Here is a 26,948-nt window from a genome sequence, read left to right on the forward strand (position 1 = left end):
ACTTCCACGGATGCTCTGGATGCTCTGGCCGCTCCAATCTTTTATTGATCTGGAGTAGCCCTTAGGGTAAGGAGGTTTCAATGACACACAGATCAGCAAACAATTTCCAGGAACAGACAAAGTATCTGATTAGCTCATCAATAGATGATTTCCAGGAATAGGCAGAGTATCTGATCAACAATAATCAACAAGGATCTACATAAGTATCTAAGGAATTAAGGGAACTAAGGTGGGGATGATGCTTCAACTATTATTATCTAAATTAACTGGGTGGTTCCTAGATTAACTGGGTGGTGTGCAGTCCTGACCTTTGCTAGGACTTCAAAGGTTACTAGCTTTTGGGGGTCTCTGTCTAAACTCAGCTAGTGAAAACAATGAATGGACTCCGGCACCAATTACAGCATGTCATAATTTCAAGAGTTTTATCAAAAAGTTGATGAGACTTGGGGACTCAACAGGGTTGAGTCACACATGTGGTCACCTGTTGGGAATGGCTAAAGGCATTTCCCCAAACCTGAATAGGATACATTAAACTGATTGCTGGCTGCCAGACAGTTAAAAGAGCACCTTAATCTACATGCTATTGCCTCCTACAGTCCAAACACCTGAACAGCCGTAGGCTAATTCCCCCATTCTGACAATGGACTCTGTACCAAACCTTTGAAGTGTATATCTCTGCCTTGCCTTAGGACAAATTGTATTAATAAAAAGCATGGGGTCCTGGAAACGGAGAGAACCTAAGACCTTAGACTTAAGACCTTAGATCTTAGCTCCTTTAGCAAAGCTCCTCTGACCCCCAATGCCTTTCAAAATTATCTTTCGTCTCTGGACTCTTTATTAGTCTTTGGATTTCTATGTCATCTATGCACAGCCTTTTCCAGATTCCTGAACCCTTCTTGATGTTGGGACAAGAACCCCGGCACAAACGTTTTTGGGCTGAGCTGGGTTGGGCTGTGGGCCGCAATTTGCACCATGGGGTCTTGGCAACGTTGACTGTGATTTGGTGGGGTGTTGCTCTAGGGTTGTGGTGGAGCCTGTGTCCCACTTGGGGGAAGCCGAGTGTTGGTTTGTCAATGCCAGGCCCATGGTGCCAATTATTTTTTTTAAATATATTTTATTGATTTTTTACAGAGAGGAAGGGAGAGGGATAGAGAGTTAGAAACATCCATGAGAGAGAAACATCTATCAGCTACCTCCTGCACACCCCCTACTGGGGATGGGCCCACAACCAAGGTACATGCCCTTGACCGGAATCGAACCTGGGACTCTTCAGTCCAAAGACCGATGCTCTAGCCACTGAGCCAAACTGGTCAGGGCACCATTTATTTTTAAATGGCCAGTGTGCATCATGGCTGCTCCTGGGTTAAGCATCTGCTCCCTGGAGGTCATTGTGCATCATAGCTACTGGTTGGAGGGAAGGACGAACCCTTAGCCTTTTATATATATATAGACTAGTGGCCCAGTGCACAAAATTTGTGCACGGGGGTGTGTGTCCCTCAGCCTGGCCTGCACCCTCTTCAATCTGGAACCCCTTGGGGGATGTCTGATTGCCGGTTTAGGCCTGATCCCTGTGGCCTAAACCAGCAATCAGACATCCCCCTCACAATCTGGGACCGCTGGCTCCTAACCACTTGCCTGCCTGCCTGATTGCCCCTAACTGCTTCTGCCGGCCAGTCTGATCGCCCCTAACTGCTCCCCTACTGGCTCAATTGCCCCTAAACACCTCTGCCTTGGCCCTGCACCCAGGACCCAGATTCCCTCCTTCTGGCTGGCCTCTGGCACCTGGAACCCAGGCCAGCTTTGTCCAGGCTGGCTGCAGCCGCAGGGGATGGTGGGTAGGTGGTGTTGCCTGGGCCACAGGCACTGGCTCCCAGGACTGCGGGGAGGGTGGCTTCTCTGTCTCCCAGGCCGCAGCCAGCCACAGGAGCTGGTGCCTGGGACCGCCGGCAGGCAGCTTCGCCTGGGCCCGGCTTTGTGAGGAAGGACATGTGGATAGTCGTCCGGAAGACATCTGGTCTAATTAGCATATTACCTTTTTATTAGTATAGATCAGTGATGGCGAAACTGTGACATGCGTGTCAGAGGTGACACACGAACTCATTTTTTTGGTTGATTTTTCTTCTTTAAATGGCATTTAAATACATAAAATAAATATCAAAAATATAAATCTTTGTTTTACCATGGTTGCAAATATCAAAAAATTTCTATATGTGACACAGCACCAGAGTTAAGTTAGAGTTTTTCAAAATGCTGACACGCCGAGCTCAAAAGGTTCGCCATCACTGGTATAGATCATGGTGTGTTTTTGTCATCATCATTAACCATAGTAACTGTTACTTATGTATTAAAGTTCTATTCCTGCTAAGTCTAGAAGCAGGCTCAGACTCCTTCTCACCATTCATCTTAAGTCTGATGCTTAGTTGACCAGAATTAATACCGGAGGTGAAGCTTCTTACTGCAGATGTATCCCAGAATGTATGGCATTCTCTTTGCTTTATGATCCAGCTAATAATACATTGCCTCAATCATGTTGATTGAGGTCATTTTTTCCCTTTTTAGTTCCTAGTGGTAGAATACCATCTACTGCCTAGGAAGCAAAATTGACTGTCTCCATGTAAATCTCAAAATAAGATATTTTTCTCATCAATAAAATTTCATTCTTATAGCATGAGTAGAGTAATTTTGTCAATAACATATTGAGGTAGTAACAGTTTATAACAAATTGAGTGAATTATTATTTCAGGTACTGTGCTGTGTCATACACAAATTTCATTTTATCTTTGCAACAACTCTATATAGTATGTACTATAATTACACAGATGAAAACACTGAGGTATAGAGAGATCAGGTAACTTGACCAGTAAAGCCTGAAAGTGGCTGAGTCTCATTTCAAATCCATGAACCATGCCCTTTAACCATTATACTCCACTCAGTATTGTGCTAAAGCCTGCTCTTCCTGGCTCACAAATTTTCAGGAATTTTGCAAGCTGATTGTTAAACATGGTCATTATTAAAAATTAAATTATATAATCTTAAAATTGAATAAATTACATGAAAACCAAAGGTAATACATACTCTAAATTCATCACCCCTCAATTATTTACTACACTTTACTGTTCTAACTCGTGACATTATTTATATCTTTTGGATCTTTCTGGTGGAATATAATAGTGTTTTACTGCATGTTTCTCCTCAGCTCTGCATTTAGTGGCATCACATTAGCAGCCGAAATCAGCCATTGATGGAGTATTTATGCCACAGAAATTGGCCAATATTATAAATCAGCGTTTTGTTTTATTTGATTGAGAGCCAGTTGTTAAACATTTACCAGCACAACACTGACCACATTGGTGGTGGTGGTCTTGTCAGAATCCTATCTAATAAAAGAGTAATATGCAAATTGACCATCACTCCAACACACAAGATGGCCTCCCCCATGTGGTCAAAGATGGCCGCCACAAGATGGCCTGCAGGGGAGGGCAGTTGTGGGTGATCAGTCCTGAATGAGAGGGCAGTTGGGGGCTACCAGGCCAGCAGGGGAGGGCAGTTGGGGGTGACCAGGCTGGCAGGTAGGGCAGTTGGGGGCAATCAGGCTGTTAGGGGAGCAGTTAGGTGTTGATCAGGCTGGCAGAATAGTTGTTAGGGGGTGATCATGCTGGCAGGCAGAAGCAGTTAGGGGCAATCAGGCAGGTGAGCAGATGGGAGCCAACAGTCCTGGGTTGTGAGATCTGGCCTAAACAGGCAGTAGGACATCCCTCGAGGGGTCCCAGATTGGAGAGGGTGAAGGCTGGGCTGAGGGACACCTTCCCCCATGCACAAATTTTGTGCACTGGTCCTCTAGTATGTTATATTATTCAGATGAAAATCTATTTAAACAGACTTGATATAGATACTTTCAAAGATGGAAGAATTGTCTCTGTCAACTATTTTTGTTGATTCATATCTTCACTGATTGTCATCACTGAAAAGTTTTCAGTACCCACATGGATTGCTGGATATAATATGTCTTGCCCTCTCCCTGTCCCCTCCCTTCTAGCCTTTGTTACCTTAAGGACTCTAGTTTTCCATTTATATAAGTACCAACCTTACCTGCTTAAAAATGTAAGCTTTTAACATTGCTCTCTCTGTTCCCTATCCTTCAGATGAAAAGTGGAGTTGGGTTGGAGCAGCAGAGAGAAATTCAGAAGGGGAATATTGGAGTAATGACTGCAGTGGAAGAAGAAGGAACCTACCTCCCGAGCTGCAGGCACTGGTGCCCTGGACCACAGCTCTGGCGGCTTCTCCAGCTGCCTGAGCCTGGGACCTCAGGGTGGGCGGCTTCTCTGTCTCACCCCCCCACCCCGCACCTACCCCCCATACACACACACACACACACACACACACACACACATACACACATACACACACACACACACGGTGCGGGTGGCTACTCAGGCTGGCTGTGGCCCAGGACTGCGAGACAGGTGGCTTCTCCATCTCCTCCGGGACCATGGGGCAGGTGGCTTGTCCATCTCCCAGGCTACAGCCAGCCCCAGGCTCTGGCGCCCGGGGCCACTGGCAGGGGGCTTCACCTGGCTGGCTTTGTCAGGAAGGACTTCCCCATAGTTTGGAAGATGTCTGGTGTAATAGCATACTACTCTTTTATTAGTATAGATAGTACTTGATATGCTTTAAAAAAGATTAACTCATAAATGTTTACATTTTATCTGTTACCTGAAAGCCTATAGGATGGAATGGTATATTATATTAATCCAAAAGACTAGTATATGCCTGCAATAGATCTGAGAGAATACCAGATAAAAAGTGGTACACAGGTAAAACTGAATTGATGATTAATTCATGATTCACAATACAAGTTGGGGCTAGAGGGAGCTGTATTGGAGAAACTTTTTCTATAATTCAATTTCCAGTAACCTTTTTTACTCAGGAAATAATGTGATTGTTTAATACTACACAAGATAATGACCAACAGAGAAAATAGAAGTGAAAACTAAGATGACAGCCAAAGCAGACAAGGTTTATCAAATATTTGTGACTCAAGGGTTAAAATGATCAAATAATTAGCAATTATTGTGCAATCGACCATAATTCTGCTAGAAGAGGCAGTAAAATTGAAATTTTTTGTCAATGATAATATTATCAGGCTATAGGCAACTTAGACCTGACTTGTTGCATTTATCAAATTAAATTTTAATTATGTTATATTTTGCTTCCTGTTAGAATTTGAGATTATTTAGAGCAAGAATCATTATTTTTAAATTTATTTCTAATCCTCACCTGAGGATATTTTTCCATTGATTTTTAGAAAGAGAGTAGAAGAGAGAGTAGAACAGAGAGAAACATAGATGTGAGAGAAACACATTGATTAGTTGCCTCCTGCTCAAGTCCTGACCAGGACTTGGGCCCAGGAGGAGCCCACAACCGAGGTACATGCCCTTGACTGGAATCGAACCAAGGACCTTCAGTCTGCAGGCGGATGCTCTATCCACTACCAGTGGTTCTCAACCTTCTGGCCCTTTAAATACAGTTCCTCATGTTGTGACCCAACCATAAAATTATTTTTGTTGCTACTTCATAACTGTAATCTTGCTACTGTTATGAATCGTAATGTATATATCTGATATGCAGGATGGTCTTAGGCGACCCCTGTGAAAGGGTCATTCGACTGCCAAAGGGGTCGCGACCCACAGGTTGAGAACCACTGCGTGACTAAGCAAAACCATCTAGGGCAGTGGTTCTCAACTTTGGCTGCACATTAGAATCACCTGGGAATCTTTTTAAAATTCGAAATCAGAATTTTAAAAAGATTCCCAGGTGATTCTAATGTGCAGCCAAGGTTGAGAACCACTGATCTAGGGCAAGAGTCATTATTTGTCATCACTATCTCCCCAACACCTGTCATCAGTAAGTAAAACCTAAGTGAGTTAATCACACATTCAAAAGTCCTTCAACTATTCTAATATTTAACATGAACTTCTACACGTAATTACTACTAGTGAAAGCCAGTACAAAAATGAAAGCAATCCTATTAGTCTGGATTTTGAGATTAAAGAAAAGTGACTTAAATCCCAGTTTGAAAGCTTCAATCTCTGTGACAAAGAACTCTGGGCCTCAGTTTCCTGCTGTTCATTCACCTGTAAATTAGAAATAATAATACTCACTTTCTAAGAGGTTTTTTAAAATAAATATTGCTCACAGTTTGCCTAATTGAAGTAGAGTGTGCAGAATATTTTAAACAGATGTTTAAAATGTCTCTTTCCTTAATTCCAAAATCCCTGTCAGTTGTAGATCTTCCAACTAAAGTGCAGTTCTCCAGAAAGTTGAACTCTTACTAGTTTATTATAGTTTCATGCATTTTACTTGATATATTTTACATTCTGTTCTCTACATACATTGTTTACATACATTTTAATTTTGGGAGGTAGTTAATCTAACTGAAGAAAAATACCTCTGACTAAAAGATGATAATAATTGTAGGTGCCTCATAAAGTTATTGGCAGGATTAAATGAGCCAATATAAAGAAAACAATAACTCTAGCATCTGGTAATTGCTGAAAATTTTTTTTTTTCTATCTCTCTTTCTTCTCCTTCTCATTATATTATAATTATTATTAACTAGAGGTCCTGGTGGCTTCCGGCTGCCAGCTGCTGGCCAGGGCCTCCCTCCCTTCCCCCGGCCCACCCTGCCCCCTGGTCGAACTCCCAGACAATTCCCAATCGAGGGGACAATTTGCATACTATGCTTTTATTATATAGGATAAGAATTTTAATATATATGAGTTACAATTATTTAATATATTTATATAGATGTTTATATTTTGCTCCCAACCTCCTGGTGATGGTGACCATTTGATTTCATGCAAATGCCAAATAAAATCAAAAGTTTCTAATAGCATTCACTTTTATTACCTGCTAAGAATGGTAAGTTCAGAATTTCACATCTACCTTGACATTCTTGCCAATTAAATGCCCTATACATCTTCAAAAGAGGCTTTTACTTAAATCATAATCATTAGATTTTTTTTTTTTTTACTTCACCAAAGTACATTTGAATAAAATATTTGGCAGAATACTCTGAAACAATATCTAGCTTTTTCAAATTTATTGAGTAGAACATTTGAGAAATTTTAATATGGAAATAACAAAGGGAAAATAACTGTAATGAAGCAAAGAGTGTTTTGAGAGAGTATGAATAATATAAGTCATTGATAAGAACTTTATCCATTTAATGTTACTAGTACATTCACTTACCAGAGAAAAACATAACCTTTTGAAAAGCATCTTTAAAAGCTTGCTTTACTTGCTGGTTCCTCAGGGTATATATAAACGGATTCATCATAGGAGCAACCGAAGTATTCAGAATAGCTACTCCTTTGGTCAATGATGCCTTTTCTTTTGCTGAAGGGTTGGCATACATGAATATGCAGCTTCCGTAAGAGATGGAAATGACAATCATGTGAGAGGAGCATGTAGAAAATGCCTTTTTTCTCTGGCTGGCAGAAGGCAGTCTTAGAATCGTCCTAATGATGAACGTGTAGGATAGAATTATTAACGCCAAAGTGAAAAGCAGAATCACTATTGCAGAGTAAAAACCAATCACTTCCAGGAGCCAGGTGTCTGAGCAGGATAATTGCAAGAGGGGGAAATAGTCACAAGCAAAGTGATCGATGACATTGGAGCCACAGTAATCTAACTGGAGAAAAAGAATAACTGGTGGGAAGATATTTAAGAATCCTGCCAGCCAAGCACAAAAGACAAGCAATATGCAGACTCTTTTGTTCATAATGGTTGTATAATGCAGGGGCTTGCAGATGGCTACATAGCGGTCATAGGACATGGCAGTTAGAAGGTAAAATTCAGTTATACCCATGAAGATGAAGAAAAACAATTGAGCTGTGCAAGTATTGTATGAAATAGTTTTGTCTCTGGTGATAATTGTGCCTAAAAATCTAGGAATACAGACAGTTGTAAAGGATATTTCTAATACAGAGAAGTTCCTGAGGAAGAAATACATAGGGGTCTGTAGATGAGAATCCACCAAGGTGAGAGTGATGATGGTGAAGTTTCCAGAGACACTTAATATATATGTGATAACTAAAAAGAGAAAAATCACAATCTGAAGCTCTGGATCATCTGACAGTCCTAGAAGAATGAATTCTGAGGGTACTGTGCGATTTCTCATTGCGGATCCTTCCCCCTGCTTTACAACAGAATATTTCCCCTACAGACCATAAAAAAGTTAAAACAGGTTTGAGAATTGAGTATGGAATTTTAAAAATATCTATGATGATAAATAATCTATGAAATTCAAAAACACGTTTTCCTTCAGCCACTCTCTCCAATTTCCATCAACCTTACATTGAAGTAATGAATATTAACTGAAATTAAATATAATCTCTTTTCTTTGAAAACACATAGACCATGGAAAAAATCTTGTGCTAATATTTAAACAAAAGCTATTTTTCTAATGTTTCTTTAAAATTAAGCTTGCAAGTATTTATTAAAATATTCAGCTCCTTTAAAAATATTCTAACAGATCGTTAGGAGGTATTCTAATATGGAATCACTTTTTATAATCTGATTTCTATAACAGAGTACCATTAAACTTAGAAAAAGTAATTGAACAACACAAAAATTATTTCTGAATTCCTGCTTTAGGACTCCATTAATAGTCTTCTTGATATTAAACAATTACTTAACTTTTAATATAAAAAGGGATGTAAATCCACAAATACAAATAATATTTTTAAACATTTGAATGAAATAGAATATTATATTGAAGAATAATAAATTTACTTACTTCTTGGTTCTTCTTGATTTAGTCTCAAATTTAACTGTCTAATAGGCTTAAATATTTACATAATTTCAAAGTTGATAAATTGAGTTAGCAATTTATTTTATTTTTATTGTATGGTCAGAACAAGTGTGGAAACTTAAATTTTCATGACTCTCAGGGATCATAGTTCTCTCTCTTTTTTTTTTTAGACTAGTGATAGTTGACAATATCCTTTATTCCTGGCACTGTAAAATTTTTGGAACATATTATCATACAACTCATTTCTGCTTTTTGTCTCTCACCTGAGATCCAATTACACCTGGGTGGACAAGTAAATAAATAAATAAAAACATTTATTAAAGATTTTCTTTGTATTTATGGAAACATTTCAAATAAATATTTTGTAATTCTATGATTACACACCTATAAAACCTAAATATATTTTCCTTGTACTTCAGAGACTGTGATATTTTCCTGCGAATGCTATTTTAAGAAATAGGAAATAGGAATGTTCTTCTTTATATATGTCACACGAGTGGAACTGGACTTATTTTATCTGTGTCTTTCCTGTTGGCTCAGGGGAGTTCATTAAGTAAGCAGAGTGGCAAAGAGAGGCATCATTAACAGATACAGATGATTCATTTTTATAAATATTGATAAAGATTAAAAAACAAAATGGTTGAGGTAAATGAGGCAAATACATAAACAAGATGTATATCGAGTGTGTGAAAGTTTGATTTATAATATGACTCTTCTATCATTGTCCATTTTTTTCTCATAAAGATTCTGGACTTAAACTGCAGGAAGGTTCATGTGCTTACAGGTCCTGAATTTTGGCAAACTAGAGAAGAGTTCTTTACTGTCCCAGAATGAAATGCTACAAAACACTGCATTGGATTTCTAGTATGACTTGATTGTCTTCTGAAATGAACAATATGTTAAAGACTGATGAGGAGTTTTATCCCAATATTGACTCTGAATTGACAGAAACCCTTCCCATGGCCCATTGCTACTAATATCATAGCAATATTTGCTATGAGTTGCTTTTATTGCTTTTGACTACTTTCCTTCACCATATCATTTATTTTCATGCCCAGCCGGAGTGGCTCAGTGGTTGAGCATTGACCTATGAACCAGGAGGTCACGGTTTGATTCCCAGTTAGGGTACATGCTTGGGTTGGGGGCTTGATCCCCAGTGTGGGGCCTACAAGAGGCAGCCAATCAATGGTTCTCTCTCATCATTGATGTTTCTATCTTTTTCTCCCTCTCCTTCCTCTCTGAAATCAATAAAAAAAAAATCTTTCATGAAATCCTAATATTACTAAATTCTTTTGCCTATATTTGTGAATATGACATCTTTTTGTTGTGAGAATATTTATAAACCAAGAAAATAAATACTTGGAAATCAGGAATTGGATATTTTTAACTTGTTTATTGTCACATTTTCTGCAATGAGAGATATAAATTTTATAACTAGGATATAATATTCACATACTATATATACACATGTATAATATGAACTTTACATTTATCAAGTTAGTCTTATTTATTCACAATTATAAATAGGGACATAAACTATGTGTGCATTTAATGCCAGGAGTAAAAGATGAGAATATATGAAATTGGGGTAGAAGGAAAAAGAAAGAATGAACAAAGTACTAGTTACAACATAGGACAATATGTAGACATCAAGATGTGTTGAATTTATAATTGATATACATTAAAATAGTCATTAAAATTATTATAGACGCCCGGTGCATCCCAGTGCATGATATTCGTGGATGGGGGCGGGGGGGGGGGGCCCCAACCTGGCCTGCACCCTCTCCAATCTGGGACCCCTCAGGGGATGTCCAACTGCTGGTTTAGGAAATCCCTCTCACAATCCGGCAGTCAGACATCCCTCTCACAATCTGGGACCGCTAGCTCCTAACTGCTCGCCTGCCTGCCTGCCAGATTGCCCCTAACTGCTTTTGTCTGTCAGCCTGATCACCCCCTAACCGCTCCCCTGCCAGGCTGATCACCCCCACCTGCCCTCTTCTACAACCTGATCACCCTGAACTCCCCTCCCCTGATGACCTGGTCAACCACAACTGCCCTCCCCTGCCAACCTGATCAACCACAACCGCCCTCCCCTGCCGCAAACTGCCTCCTCCACTGGGACCCACCTCCTCCACACAAGGTGGTGGAGACACCAGGACTGGCCTCCTCTGCACCACACAGAGCTGCAGGACCCCTGGGCCTCACAGCACAAAGCGGCCACAACTATGTGCATGGCCATCTTGTGACGTCATCATGCGAGGGTGCCGCACAAGGGCGTGACTCCACCTAGGTTTTTATTATATAGGATATTTCAGTAGAAATAGTGAAGCAAATTGTCTACTTACGGAAATTCTTTTCATTTGCCTTTATTGTATCCAAATACTGAATCTATTTATATTTTGTATCTTAAACTCTTTAATAAGAATACCTGTAGCGATATTTTTTAAAGATTTTATTGATTACCAGGCCTTGATTATACACTTAAATTATCTCATTTCCCTACCAAACAGACAACAAATAAGCTTTGAGGTATTATTATTTTTTATATTGAGTCAGACACAGGTAGAAGTTAAGTATCTTACCTTCACCACATTCATATTTGTGAGTAATGCAGCCTTAATTGATTTTCTTAGAGAAAAGGAGAGTGAGTTTCTATCTCACAAAGCACTGCATTTCATTTGGAAATTCTTATTAGACATGTTTATTTTTCATAATATATTTTCTCAGTCTCCTAGATGCTGAGTTGCCGGTCTCTCTTTCTTGATCACTCTCTCACTCCCTTATTTTCTATTTTTATTATTTATTACTAGTTCCTAATAGCTTTCTAGCTTTAGACTAACTTATACCCATTACCCTTCTGTCCACACTCTAGAAGGACATCTGCTTTTTAATATTGTATCCAGTTATGTGCAAGTAATTATCAGGTTGATTAGTGGCCAGGTTTTATTTTTTAAGTATATTTTTATTGATTTCAGAGAGAAAAGGAGAGGGAGGGAGAGATAGAATTATCAATGATGAGAGAGAATCACTGATTGGCTGCCTCCTGCATGCCCTGACTGCAACCTGGACATGTGCTCTGACAGGGAATTGAACTGTGAACCGCTGGTTTATAATTGACTAGGTTTTAAACCAATGAAACAGTTCAGCCCAGCAGGAGTAGCTCAGTTGGGTGGAGTGTCCTGCACTGAAAGGTTGTGGTTGTGATTCACAGTCAGGGCACATGTGAAAGACAACTGATCTATGCTTCTCTCTCTCTCTCTCCATCTCTTCCTCTTTCTAAGCATGTCCTCTGGGAAGGATTTAAAAAGAAATACATAGTACAACTACCAGGTTTAACTCCTCACAGAAAATGGAGGAAGAAATTAAATTACAAATAATATTTTGCCATAGCATGTTCAAAATCCAAAAACAAAATCTATTAAATCAGAGTGGGTAAAGGATCCAAATATTTTAAGACTTCTCTGAAAACCATGCAAACTTATCACAGTATTATTGACCATATTCCCCCTCACCTTTTTTGCCACCCCCCACCCCGCCCATCTGGTAACCATTCTCTTTGGTCTCTGTTTCTATGAGTGTGTTTTTGTTTTGTTTTGTTTGTTTATTTGTTTGGGTTTTTTTTTTAGATTCCACATATAAGTAAAACCATACAGTATTTGCATTTCTCTGTCTGAGGTATTTCACTTAGCATAATGCCCCTGAGGTTCATACATGTTGTTGCAAATGGCAAGATGTCATTCTTTTCTATGCTGAGTAATATCCCACATGTACTTTATTCATTCATCTGTTAGTGGATATCTAGATTGCTTACATATCTTGGCTATTGTAAATAATACTTCAATGAACATAGGGGTGCGTATATCTTTTCAAATTAGTGGGGGGTTTTTCCTTTGGTTAAATACCCAGATGTGGGATTGCTGGGTCATATGAAAGACCTATTTTTAGTGTTTTGAGAAATCTCCATACTGGATTCCATAGTGGCAGCATCAACTTCCAATCCCACCACAGTGCACAAGGTCTCTCTTTTCTCTACATCCTCACCTACATGTGCTTTTTAACATTTTTATTGTTGTCACTATAACTTATGTCCCCAATTCTCCCTGTTCTTTACCCACCTTCACCCAGCCTCCTTCCTCCTTCCCTCTGGCCATCACCATATTATTGTGTTTGTCTATGAGTTATGCCTATATGTTCTTTGGTTAATCCCTTCACCTTCTTTCATCCAGCCAACATGTTCTTTGTTGAGTTTTTTATGATAGTCACTCTGACTGTGTGAGGTAATATTTCACTGTGGTTTTGATTGCATTCCCCTGATGATTAGTGATGTTGAACACCTTTTTACATATCTATCGGCCATTTTTCTAGTTCGCAGAGGTTATGTTTTAGCCCCAAAATGTTACCTACAGCCCAAGATCTGAATGCTTGGTGGGCTCCTTCCTGTTGGGTTATTGTTATTCGTTGGAATTCCCATGCAACAGAGAAAAATGCATTTATAAAAATAGTCCTAAATTGACATTTTGTATTCCAGTGCATTAACATATAATTTTTCTTCTCTTATGACACATTTGTATCTCAGTAATCCCACTTCCAGGAATATATATCCCAAAAAATCAGAAATACCAATAGGAAAGGCTATATGTACCCCTATGTTCATAGCAGCACAATTTACAATAGCTAAGATTTGGAAACAGCCTAAGTGCCCATCAGCAGATGAGTGGACTAAAAAGCTGTGGTACATCTACACAATGAAACACTATACTGCTATAAAAAAGAAGGGATTCTTACCATTTGAAACAGCATGGATGGACCTGGAGAGCATTATGTTAAGTGAAATAAGCCCTTCGGAGAAAGATAAATATCACATGATCTCACCCATTTGTTGAATATAATGAAGAACATAAACAAAATATATGATGTACAAAAATAGATCAAGAGACATAGAAGCATCAGAGAGACCATCCAACCTAAGAAGGAAGGTGGGGTGGGGGTGGGATAAGAGATCAACCAAAGCACTTGTACGCATATGAGCATGACTAATGGACACAGACAGTAGGGCAATGCATGCATGTGCTGGGGGGGGGGGTGGGAGCAGCCATGGTGAGGTCAATGGGGAAAAAAGGAGACTTATGTAATACTTTAAACAATAAAGAATTTAAATTAAATTCTTTGTTTGTTGCCGTATTATTAATAATGGCCAAGACATAAAAACAACTTAAGTGTCCTTCATTAGAAAATTGGATAAAGATATACATAGGGAATCAGAGCACTGGGAGTCAATGTCACACTCCAGAGAATTTACTTATGAAGAACCTTTTTGCCTGAGGAAAAGTCCAGAAAAAGAGAAAGAAAAAGCAAAGAGTGTTCAACAATGACTCTTTCTCATGGATGAGTGACAATCAAGAATGTGGTCATAGCCAGGCCAATGTGACTCAGTGGTAGAGCATCAACTTAAGCACTGAGAGATTTCTAGTTCTATTCATGGTAAGGGCACAGGCCTGGGTAGCGAGTATGCAGGAGGCAGCTGATCGGTGTTTCTCTCTCAGTTATGTTTCTATCTCTTTCTCCTTCTCCTTCCCTCTCTCTCTCTAAAAATCAATAAATACATGTATATATTTTTTAAGAATGAGATCATAGAATTCTCTCAGGAAGAGTAAAAAGGACTCGACACAGCTCAGAGGGCCTGGTACAGAGATGTGATTCTGGAGAGCTACAGAAACCTGCTCTTCCTGAGAATTTCTCCTCCTGACCTGAATATTATCTCCATTTTGGAGCACGGGAGAGCTCCCTGAACTCTGGAGAGTGAGTTGAATATAGCAAAACAAAACAAACAAACTAATAACACAAGTTAGTGGGAATGAAACAAAGGTGTGAACACAGGGCTTATTTGCCAATGCCAGGCATAGAAGATTCATTACACAAAATGCTACTGGTAAGATATGAAAGCTGTGGCCTGAGAATGTATACTTAATGAAAGACTGGGAATTGGTGGAATTGTGAAGGGCAGAAAGATCCTATGATGGACATAGCCATGCTTGGAGAATTACTAATAATAAAATCCTTGTTCCCAAAAGTGATCAAAGATACACAACATTTTAGGGAAACTATCCCTGTAAAACAGTTACATTAGCAAAATACTGTGTTTCTGAATGCAAAAACTCAGAATAATTTTTTTTTTAAACACACATATTCTCTTAAAGGGAATTTTGAAAATCTGAAAAGTTATCTAGTCTGTGCTACAAATAATCATTTGACCACTTAAAATGTAGAATCAGATTAAACAAGGTTCAAACATTTTTGAAAATCAGAGATTTAAAAATAAAGACAGAAATTCTAAAGGTGATCAACTTGAGAATCTATTAACAAGGGACTCCTTATTCTTTTACTGAGAAAAATGCCCTCCTTATTCCAAAGACTATCCTATATAATAAAGAGGAATATGCAAATTAAACCTCACACCCTCACAAGATAACTGCCTACAACCAAGCCTGCAGGAGGGTTAGTGACGGTTGACCAAAGGACTGAACATGGGGCGACCAGGCCAGCAGGAGGGTTAGTGAGGGCCAACCAAATGACTGAGCAGCAGGCTGCATGGGGCGACCAGGCTGGCAAGGGGGTTAGTGAGGGACGACCAAATGACTGGGCAGCAGGCTGTGTGGGGTGACCAGGCTGGCAGGGGGGCCATGAGGGACGACCACGCTGGCAGGGATGGCAGTTGGGGGCAACCAGGCCAGCAGGGGGGGCAGTAAGAGGTGCCCAGGTGGGTGAGGGAGGAGGAGTTGGGAGTGACCAAGCTGGCGAGGTGGGGGGCAGTTAGGGGCCACCAGGCAGGGAGGCAGGTGAGCGATTAAGGGCAGCAGTCCAGGATTGTGAGAGGGATATCTGACTGCCAGTTTAGGCCGGCAGTCAGACATTCCCTGAGGGGTCCCGGATTGGAGAGGGTGCAGGCTGGGCTGAGGGGACCCCCCTGCCCCGTGCACGAATTTCGTGCACCAGGTCTCTAGTAATTTTCATAAAATTGGGATGGTCTTTATACCACCATCATGATTCAATAGGTATCATAAAATAGTTATTTGGTAATAAATGTACACGTTTAATGAAATTAAAGTCCACATTAAATGAAATTAATGGCCTTTTATCAATTATTACCATCCTATGTGTAATGGAGAGAGAAGTAATCAATTCAATGAATCTTGGAAAAACTTTAAGGGTTAAATCCTAATAAATGTCTGAGAACTCACTTTCCAGAGAGCCATTATAAATGTGCAAAGTTTTAGTCAAAGCTCAAATGTATTAGTACACATCAGAATAGTCATAGTGCAGATAAGACAAACAAAAGTAGTGAATGTGACAGATCTTTGAACCAATCTTTAAATCTTAGTGATTATGATAATATTCATACCAGGGAAAACGCTTACAAATGTAATAAGGTTGTGAAAGTCTTTACGCAGTTATCCAGGCTCAATATATATAAGAAAATCCATACTAGAGAAAATCTGTACATATGTAAAGAAGGTATCAAAGTCTTTAATCAGAATTGACTCTTACTCAACCTGGAAGAATTCATACCAGAAAAAAACAAAGCCTTGCAAATATAGAAAATGTGTAAAAGCCTTTATTCACCATTCACAGTTTAATCGACACATGAATATTCATAATGGAGGGAAACCTTATAAATGTAACAAATATGGGAAACCCTATAGCTGGACCTATAGCCTCAATCTATATCAGAGAATGCATATTGGCGGGGGGGAGGGGGGATTCTTCACTCATAATACATGACAAAAGATCTTTGTCCAAAATATATACTTTGAAAAACCCCATAGAATTCATGCTGCGAAGTGACTTTAAAGGTTTTTAAAAAATGTGGGGAAATAAAATCTGAAATGTTGGAGAATTTACAGTAAAAAGTAGTAAGTCAATAACAGTTTTCAGATATTATGCTAAATTAGAATACATAGAGATTAATCCAAAGTTTTAAAACTTAGATAATAATTTTTGGTATGCTTCAAAGTATTAGGAAGACAGATGTCTGGATAGGTGTAATTACTTACAATGTATCCTTTGTATATTGACACTATTTGGGATTATTTTAAAAGAATATATTAATGTGATTTTACTATGAAATCACTTGATGCTACATCTTTATCCCTAGTGCATTTGTGAAATCATGGGGTTTATTGCTGCTGCCTCAGAGATCTGAGAGACCTTGTGTATTGGGGGCGGGGGGTTTACTCACATCTATTCACTTGAAGATTAAGGGCAATGTGATGTGCAACCTCTGAAGAAAATCTAAATGGGTATGCTGTTTGTGGTTGACTTAGGATGTTAATGTAAGTCACCATGAAGTAGATATTCAGAGCATTGTTCCTTGCATTAATGTAAGATAGAGGAACAGTTTACATTTTCAGAAAAATAAGATGGCAGTTCATTAAAATCCTGATGTATCTTCATAGTAGTTACAGATAGAAGTCATGAGTATTGTCTTATGTGGTTAGAATAAATAAATCTTTATAAATATCTTAGAAAGTATGGGCAACTCATCCCTAAATGCATAAAATTATTGTATATACATGTTTACCAAATAATGCACTTCAGTCTTAAAAATTATAGAAAAGCACTGCTCTCAGCTCATTGTATCAGAACAGGAATGCTTGAATGCTTGTAATGTGTATTTTAAGAAATGGTCAAACCTGGGTTTGCAATGCTTTATTTACTAGACTATGTGTGAACTGAATATATTTTTGTTAATAAAGCTGAATGAATTTTTTAAATAGATATATGTATGTACAATGAAATACTGCTTAGCCATCAGACAAGGTGAAATACTGCCATTTGCTTATAAGTGAAAAAATGGATGGATCTTGTCATGAACATGCTAAGAGAAATAAATCAGATGAAAAAAGTAAAAAAAACATATGATTTCACTCATGTGTGAAATATAAAACTGAAAGCAACAAAAGAACAAAGAAACAAACAAAAACTATAGACACAGACAACAATATGGTGGTTACCAGAGGGAAATGGTGGTACAGAGGTAAGAAGAGGGTAAATGTGTTCAAATACATGGTGACAGAAAGAATCTTATCTTTGGGTAGTGACCACACAATGCAATATACATGTGATGCGTCATAGAATTATACACTTGAAATTCATATAATTTTATTAACCAATGTTAGCCCAATATATTTAATAAAATTTAAAAAAATGAACAACAGTAAAAGCTTTTCATTAATACAGAGGTATGTTCATAGTGTATTTTTGGCTTACAAGCTTTTTAAAAATAAAAAGTTTATAAATTAAAAACATTTCAATAAGCTAAGATTAATTTATTATTTTTAAATATATTCTTATTATTGATTCTATTACAGATAGATTAATTTATTACTAAAGAAAGAAAAATAATTTTTATAGATTTAGTGTGGTCTAAGTGTACAGTGTTCATAAAGTCTGCAGCAGTGTACAGTCATGTCCCAGGCCTTCACATTCACTCTTCACTCACTCACTGACTCAGAGCAACTTCCAGTCCTGCAAGCTCCATTCAGACTAAGTGCTATATACAGGTGTACCATGTTTTATTTTTTATGCTGTATGCTTACTGTACTTTTGCTGTGTTTAGATGTCTAATACATAAAAAATTACTATTATGCTACAATTGCCTATGGGATTCAGTAACATGCTGTACAAATTTATAGTTTAGGAGCAGTAGACTTTACCATTTATCCTAGGTGTGTCATATGCTATACTATTAAGGTTTGTATAAGTGCATTCTATGATGTTCATATATTGGTGAAATCATGTAATGCATTTTCACAATGTATCATGCCTGTAAGTGGCACATGACTGTATTTGGATATAGCATAATAAATCTGAGCATGTCTATAATTAAGCTGGCATTTAGGATAATTAGGTGTTTGGTGTTTCTTTTTTTTTTTTTTATTAAGATTACTTGTGTTCCAAACACTTAGAATAAATGCACTGAGCTAGCTGGGGTTAGTGTGTTTTTTATTGTATGCAGAATTGACTATCCTATATAAAAGCGTAATATGCAAATCGACCAAACGGCTAACAGCAGAATGACCATCTGGACGATCATCCATCCAGACGCCCATCCCAGACCATGCTATGACCCCCACTGGTGCCAGGCCAGCCAAGCGGAGTGCAATACGATTGGTCGGGCCCAGCCATTGCCCCACAGAGGGAGGCCCAGGCCACTGACAAGCGGGCTATGGTAGGTGGATGAGGCCTCCCTCTGCAAGGGAAGACCAGATCCCAGGAGGCCGGCAGCTGGAGGGAAGCCTGGTCCCATCCCTGGTGCCGCAGGGAAGCAGGTGCCAGCAGCCGGGGGAAGGAAGGCCTACTCTTGCATGAATTTTGTGCATCAGGCTTCTAGTCATGTTATATGAAATTATGACTTTGTTATTGTCTTTATTTGGAGACTAAGTAAGGTTTAAGAAAATGTTTATGAGTGTCAAATTGATACAGACTAGACTTGAGATGGTTAATTTTATATAAAAAATTTGACTAGGGTATAGGATATGCACATTATATATTGTTTCTGTGAGAGTGTTTCCAGATGTGATTATCATTTGATTCTGTGCCTGAGTAAAACAGGTTGCCCTGACGCAAATGTGGGTGGGTATCATCCAATCCCTGAAAAACCCAAATAGAACACAATGGCAGAGGGGTGGGGTGGTATTTGCTCTCTGTTCCTGCCCTTAACTGGGACTTACAACATCAGTTCCCTGATTCTCAGAATTATATCAATACTTCTCTGGGTATCCAGCTTTCATAGCAGATTGTGGGATTTCTTAGCCTCCATCATTAAGTGGGACAATTCCTTATAATAAATTTCATATTGGTTCTGGTTCTCTGGAGCACCCTGATTAATACAGGCAGCGTATGCTTATTTCAGATAGTGATATTTCATATGGATTAGTTCTGTGTATGAAAGATTCCATTTTATCAATACTAATTCCCTTTTCAGTAAAGTCTACTATATCTGCCATTAGTCTAGCTAAAACTTATGTTTTATGATTAATATGTTCATGTTACATAATTTTCCATTCTGTTTTTTTTTATATTAAAACCAAAGGACTTATACGCATGCATATAAGCATTACCAATGGACACAGACACTAGAGCAATGACGGCGAACTATGACACGGGTGTCAGAGGTGACACACGAACTCATATTTTTGGTTGATTTTTCTTTGTTAAATGGCATTTAAATATATAAAATACGTATCAAAAATATAAATCTTTGTTTTACTATGGTAGCAAATATCAAAAAATTTCTATATGTGACACGGCACCAGAGTTAAGTTAGGGTTTTTCAAAATGCTGACACGCCGAGTTCAAAAGGTTGGCCATCACTGCACTAGAGGGATGAGGGCATTGCCCGGGGTAGGGGAAGATGGGGGGAGGTCAATGGTGGGGAAAAGGGACATATGTACTACTATTTGAAATACTTTAAACAATAAAAAATAAACAAATAAAAACACACTATCAACAGTGTCAGTGTGACCTTCCAGAAGGTTCTGTGCCTGGAAGAGCTTGTCTGCAGGGACATGATGGGGGCAGCAGGTGCTTGGGGAGCAGGAACTCTGCAGCTAGAGTGCTCAGGGAAGACCCTACCCCTGCTATCACATGTGTGATTCCGGGAGTGATGGGTGCCTCTGTGCCTCAGTTTCCTCATTTGTAAAATGACGATGAAAACCAGATCAAATGAATGAATATTTTAAAGGATTCCAAAACAAGCATGAAATATATTAAACATGTCCATGTTTGTTGAAAAAATAAACCTTTTATTCTCTATTTAAAAATAAAATAAAATAAAAGCATATCCAATTTAATCATCATATAACTTTATAATTCAAATGAAAATTAGTTTGAAAAATGTTTCATCCATGTAAATTCAATATAATTACTGATATCTAACTTCTTATTACCCTTTATCCATTTGATTGACCTGTTTTTGATCCTTATATTCATTTTCAAGTGCCTTTACTTGGGATAATAAACTTTTATTTTATTACTAGTGGCCTAGTGCACAAAATTCATGCACATTAAAAGGGAATTAATTAGAGGAAATATTTTAATATTGCTATTCATGTCCCCCAGCCTGGCACTGGGCGGGGAGGCAGCCTCACATCCCTGGCTAAGCGCCGCGCTGGGAGCGAGCCTCACATCCCAGGTCGGTGCAAGTCCCCATCTGTTGATGCTGCAAGACCCCGTCACCCACACCTGCCTCGCACACAACCTCCTGCTGTTCAGTCATTACAGTGTCACAGTGTGATGACCATTTTCATATTAGCCTTTTATTTTTATTACTGGAGGCTTGGTGCACGAAATTTGTGCACTAGAGGAGGGTGTCCCTCAGCCCAGCCTGCACCCTCTCCAATCTGAGACATCCCTCTCACAATCCAGGACTGCTGGCTCCCAACCGCTCGCCTGCCTGCCTGCCTGATTGCCCCTAACCGCTTCTGCCTGCCAGGCTGATCACCACCTAACCACTCCCCTGACAGCCTGACCGACGCCTAACTGCTCCCCTGGTGGCCTGGTCACCCCCAACTGCCCTCCCCTGCCAGCCTGATCACCCCCAACTGCCCTCCCCTGCCGGCCTGGTCACCCCCAACTGCCCTCCCCTGCTGATCTGTTTGCTCCCAACTGCCTTCCCTTGCCGGCCATCTTGTGTGAGGGTGTGGTAGTCAATTTGCATATTACCTCTTTATTATATAGGATGATATCTGGCCCATCCATCCCAGGAGCCTGAATATTTGCTACATCCTGTCAAACTTTCTCCAGAAAAGCTCTCCCCTATACTCCAGAGCAGTGCTATGAGGTGTCTGTTTCATCACACCCTCTCCAGTACTGAATATTGTGATTTTTTAAATGTTCCTGGTATCTTTTTTTGCAGTTACTTGATTACCTTAGATGTTAACTTTTCTCATGTATATTAGTTACTTTATTTTTTCTTTAGTTCAAGGTCTTTGCTTGTACATATTCTTCTTTGATTAATCCTATTTTTTAAAATATATTTTATTGAATTTTTTACAGAGAGGAAGGGAAAGGATAGAGCGTTAGAAGCTTCGATGAGAGAGAAACATCGATCAGCTGCCTCCTGCACGCCCCCCACTGGGGATGTGCCCACAACCAAGGTACATGCCCTTGACTGGAATCGAACCAGGGGCCCTTCAGTCTGCAGGCCGATGCTCTCTCTGCTGAGCCAAACCAGTCAGGGCTGATTAATCCTATTTTGTTTGAGTTCATGGGAAGCAATAGCAGTTTCCATGGAGGAAGGTGGGGGGCTTGAGTGGGGAGAGTGGTGCTGGACCAGATGTGGTTGGCAATGGCTCCTGTTAAAGGTTAGATCGGAGGTGAGGGGGGTTAAGGGAGGTGTTAGGTTCTGAGACTGAAATGTTAGGGTGAGGGCGCACAGTCAAAGGTCACCATTTGGGAGGTTGGGCCCCTGGGGTCTGGTGGGGAGGATGAGGGTCAGACCCGAGTTTGGTGAGGGATGCAGGAGGGAAGCGGTCTAGCTGGGAAGGCCCATGGGTATGGGAGGCTCCCTGGACTCAGGTGCCCAGCACTCGCCACCAATGCCGGGGCCACTGCACTGTCCAGGCCCTGCAACAGCCAGACAGACCTGCAGCTTCAGCTCCGACCATGCTGCAGGGGTTGTGGGGAGTCGTGTGGCCCCCAAGCCTGTACCTCCTCACCTCTGAACTGGGCATGCGCCCCTCTTCAGGGAAACCGCCTGAGAGGACCCTCTAGGTGACATCACCTGGTGATGCCATCATTGGGCGCATGCCACACAACCTGACACTGTGCAGGTTGGGGGAGACATTATGGGAGGAGGTCCTCTGTCCTCTAACCCCACCACTGCAGTCCCAGAGCCCTCATCCCTGTGCACGTGGTCATCTGTAACTGGCACCCAGAGGCTGAAGTGGGGGCAGGGGGTTCCCATGGCTCGGAAACCACTCGTCCCAAAGGGTCCCACGGTCTCAGTGTTGCCATATGACTGCCTGGCCTCAGTGTGATGCCACTACTTTCTGATGCCAGTTTTGCACCTTAAACTCGTAAATTAACCACACGGCAGCTTTCCTCTTCGCCTTCCCCGGACTCACAGTTCTGTTGCATATGCTCCTTTCAAAGGGCAGTTTCTAGTTCTTGGCCATGTGGTGTGTTGCTGAATTTTCATTCTAGGTTTTCACATGGGGCATCCTGAGTTCTGTGAGGATGGTGACTCTGTCTGTTCTACAGCAAGCCTGTGAGCAAATAAATATGATCCCCATTTTACAACTACTCTCAGACTGTAGTAACATTTCCCCAAGTGGGACTGGATCCTATAAACCAGTTCCCACTTTCCACTACACTGAATAAAAGTGAGGATTCAAGCTCACCTTTCACATGAGGAGCCAATGAGGCAGCCTCACATACCGGGCTGGGCTCCAGGTGGGAGCCAGACTCATGTCCCAGATGGTGCAAGTCCCCGCCCATCCCTGCCTGCTGTGCATGCAGCCTGCTGATTGGTCATTATGTGACCGTGTCCTGACCAATTTGCATATTATCTACACTAATAAAAGAGAAACATGCAAATTAACCATCACTCCACCACTCTGCTACAACCATAAGCCACACCCGCCAGCCAATCAGGAGTGAGTATGCAAATTAACCCAACTAAGATGGTGGCAGCCACAGAGCTGGAGTGAGCAGGAGGCTTGGGTTGCCCCCAGCAATGGAGGAAGCCAAGCTTCCCACCAGCCCTGGCCAGCCCTGGGCTCCGCTCAAGGCTACAAAGTTTCAATTATAGGAGATAAATAAATCCCAGATACCTGCTTCCAGCCCCCCCTGGCCTCCACTCAAGGAGGTGCTGAAAAAAAATAAAAAAAGAAGGAGAAGCTGGGAGCTTGGGTTGCCGGGGGGCATGGCCAGACTCAAAATGGCCCTCAGCCCCTCACCCAGGCTGGCCACACCCCCATGGGGTGAGAGTCCCCACTGGGGGGTTTAGCCAGCTTGCAAACAGCCATCAGCCCCTCACCCAGGCTGGCCAGGCACCCCAGCGGGACCCCCACCCTGATCCTGGACACCCTTCAGGGCAAACCAGCTGGCCCCCACCCATGCACCAGGCCTCTATCTATGCTAATAAAAGGGTAATATGCTAATTAGGATGGGAGACCTTCCAGGAGACCTTCCAAAAGTTCTTCTGGACAAAGCCATGGTGGTGGGGCTGAGGTATAGGCGGTTAGAGGCCAAGAGGGGAGGGCAGTTGTGGATGATCAGGCCAGGATGGGATGGCAGTTGTGGGCAATCAGGTTGATGGGGGATGGGGCTGTTGGGGTTAAGCAGACCAGCAGGGGGGACAGTTGGGGGTGAGCAGGCCATCAGTGGGGGTCAGTTGGAGGTGATCAGGACAGTGGGGGTGCAATTTGGAGTGAGCAGGCCATCAGGGGGGCAGTTGGGGGCAAGCACACTGGCACGGGGGGCAGTTGGGGGCGAGCAGACCAGCAGGCAGAGTGGTTAAGGGCAATCAAGCAGGCAGGCAGGCAGGTGAGTGGTTAGAAGCCAGCAGTCCTGGATTATGAGAGGGATGTCTGACTGCCGGTTTAAGCCCAATTCCTGTAAACCAGCAGTAGGACATCCTTCAAGGGGTCCCAGATGGGAGAGGGTGCAGGCTAGGCTGAGGGACACCCCACCATGCATGAATTTCATGCACTGGGCCACTAGTCCTGTTATAAGTATAGATTCCATTTTACCTCTATTGATTGCTTTGTTATATTTATTTTTTCAGACATTACTCTAGAGATAACAGCATACATTCTTACCTTAATTAGTTTTCAGATTATTAAACCTTAGAATATTTCAGCTTAATTTATTTCTTCTTACAACTTCTGTTATTGTTGTTGTGCATTTCAATTCTACATATCGCAAAGTCTTCCTGAATCTATTATCTTCTTACACCATTATTATTAAATCAATATTCATTTATTTTATCTAATTTTTACAATTTCCCTTCTTGCATCTCTGTGCTGCCTTGTGAAATTTTTCTTTAATGACAGAACTGTTTGTAATACACTTTTAAGCGACACATCTTTATTTTATTTTATTATAAATATTTTATTTGAAATTTGAATTCTAGATTTTTTTATTTTGTGTTAGTACATATGTGTTCTGATATATTTAATAGGTTTTAAAAATTCTTAATAATTATCTTTTCAGCTAAAGTTTTTGTTCTATTTCTCTGTTCTTTGATTCCTAGGACTTATTTTATTTTACTAAGTCCCATAGTAAAGAATATGTATTCTGTGCACTTTTTATAAAAATAATTCTGGATATTTCTCCTAACCATTTTTCCAGTACATAATCCACTCTTCTGCTGTCAATTATTGTATGAATATTTCTTGAATTCTCAATACCAATTATTTAAGATCATTAATTTATACCTCTTTTATGAAAATGATGTTCTAATTGTTTTTACAGACTATGCTAAATACATGTATATCTTCTTGAGTCTCTTTCTATTTCTGTTATTTTCATGGTTTTTTGTCATTTGAAACTCCCTTGGTATGCTTGTGACTTTTTTACTGTATACTCAAAACTATACAAATGTTATGGGTTATGGATAATGACTTATTCCCACAAATAGGATTTGATTTAATCTGGCACACAGGTACAGGCAGACATCCTTGACCAAAACAATAAATAAGATTATTCAGCTTTCCCTGCCTGAGGTCGCACGCGCCAGGCCCCTCCGCCGCCGTGGAGATGCGCTACGTTGCCTCCTACCTGCTGGCCGCCCTCGGGGGCAATGCTTCCCCCAGCGCCGAGGACATCAAGAAGATCCTGGCCGAGACCGGTTTGGGTCAGTGGATAGAGCGTCGGCCTGCGGACTGAAAGGTCCCAGGTTCGATTCCGGTCAAGGGCATGTACCTGGGTTGCGGGCACATCCCCAGTGGGAGGTGTGCAGGAGGCAGCTGATCGATGTTTCTCTCTCATCGATGTTTCTAACTCTCTATCTCTCTCCCTTCCTCTCTGTAAAAAATCAATAAAATATATTTAAAAAAAAAAAAAAAAAAGATCCTGGACAGTGTGGGCATCCAGGCGGACGACGACCGGCTCAACAAGGTGATCAGCGAGCTGAACGGGAAAAACATCGAAGATGTCATCGCCCAGGGGATTGGCAAGCTGGCCAGCGTTCCCGCTGGAGGGGCTGTGGCGGTCTCTGCCGCCCCCGGGTCTGCAGCTCCTGCTGCTGGTTCTGCCCCAGCTGCAGCTGAGGAGAAGAAAGATGAGAAGAAGGAGGAATCCGAGGAGTCGGATTACGACATGGGATTTGGCTTGTTTGATTAGTCTCGTTCCCCTGCAAATAAAGTCCTTTTTACATACAAAAAAAAAAAAAAAAGATTATTCAAATGTGTTATTCTTTACAATAAACATTACCATCATTGCCTTAGTCACTTTTCTTTTAGAGCAATTAAAATGAGAAAAAAAGGATTATATTTTACTTCCCCTTATTCCAGTTTTGAAGCTCTTTACTTCATGGAGAAAATTTAATTTTTTAATTTAAAATATTTTGTTTCTGTCAATAGGAAAGCCTTTAACATTTCTTGTAAGGTAGGTTTCTTGACAATGCATTCCCTTGGTTTTAATGAGTTTTTACTTCTCTTTCATCTTTGAATGTAGAATTCTAGGTTGTGACTACATACCTTTTTTGCTTGTATTGCTTCTGAGGAGAAGTCAGAACTAATTGTTGTTCATGTCTATATGTCGTAAATATGTTTGTCCCCTTGCACGCCTTCAAGATTTTCTTTTTGCCTTGTTATTTTTTTTCAGCTTTAAGTGGTTGTGCCTAGTTGTTTTCCTCTTTTTGTGTTCTCTCAGTTTCTTCAACTTATGTTTTGTCCTTTCTCAATACTTTCAGAAGATTCTCAGCCATTTTACACACACACAGACACAGACTATTGGAATTAGATGTGATCCATCATTAGGGAAAGTCAGTGAATTATAAAGATAATAAAGAGAAGAGCATTGGGGATTCTAATATTCAGGAATCAAGTACAGGAGGAATCAGCAAAAAAGAGAGATAGATAGAGATAGAGATAGATATATAATATATATATATGGAGAGAGAGAG

The 26,948-nt window shown here is 40.4% G+C and overlaps 2 protein-coding genes across 2 annotated transcripts; one reads left to right on the forward strand and one right to left on the reverse strand.

Moving 5' to 3' along the window:
- Positions 1-7,243: 7,243 nt before the first annotated feature.
- Positions 7,244-8,182, reverse strand: LOC308513077 (olfactory receptor 6C3-like; the record flags this gene model as incomplete). Its single annotated transcript, XM_081082874.1, has 1 exon — positions 7,244-8,182. One exon carries the CDS (start codon positions 8,180-8,182, stop codon positions 7,244-7,246), a length of 939 nt encoding a protein of 312 aa, XP_080939000.1.
- Positions 8,183-25,548: 17,366 nt separating this feature from the next.
- Positions 25,549-26,227, forward strand: LOC308513094 (large ribosomal subunit protein P2-like). The gene is made up of 2 exons (XM_081082890.1): positions 25,549-25,680; positions 25,903-26,227. Exons 1-2 carry the CDS (start codon positions 25,580-25,582, stop codon positions 26,162-26,164), a joined length of 363 nt encoding a protein of 120 aa, XP_080939016.1. The 5' UTR covers positions 25,549-25,579; the 3' UTR covers positions 26,165-26,227.
- The last annotated feature ends 721 nt before the right edge of the window (positions 26,228-26,948 follow it).

Source organism: Myotis nattereri (genome assembly GCF_964212035.1).
Source record: "Myotis nattereri genome assembly, chromosome: 2".
NCBI classification, from domain to species: domain Eukaryota; kingdom Metazoa; phylum Chordata; class Mammalia; order Chiroptera; family Vespertilionidae; genus Myotis; species Myotis nattereri.

Bases quoted from the DNA above. Each gene is read 5' to 3' on its own strand.
- LOC308513094 (XM_081082890.1), top strand. From the start codon at position 25,580: ATGCGCTACGTTGCCTCCTACCTGCTGGCCGCCCTCGGGGGCAATGCT. The intron at 25,681-25,902 runs GTGGATAGAGCG...GATCCTGGACAG, and splicing joins GCCGAGACCGGTTTGGGTCA to TGTGGGCATCCAGGCGGACG.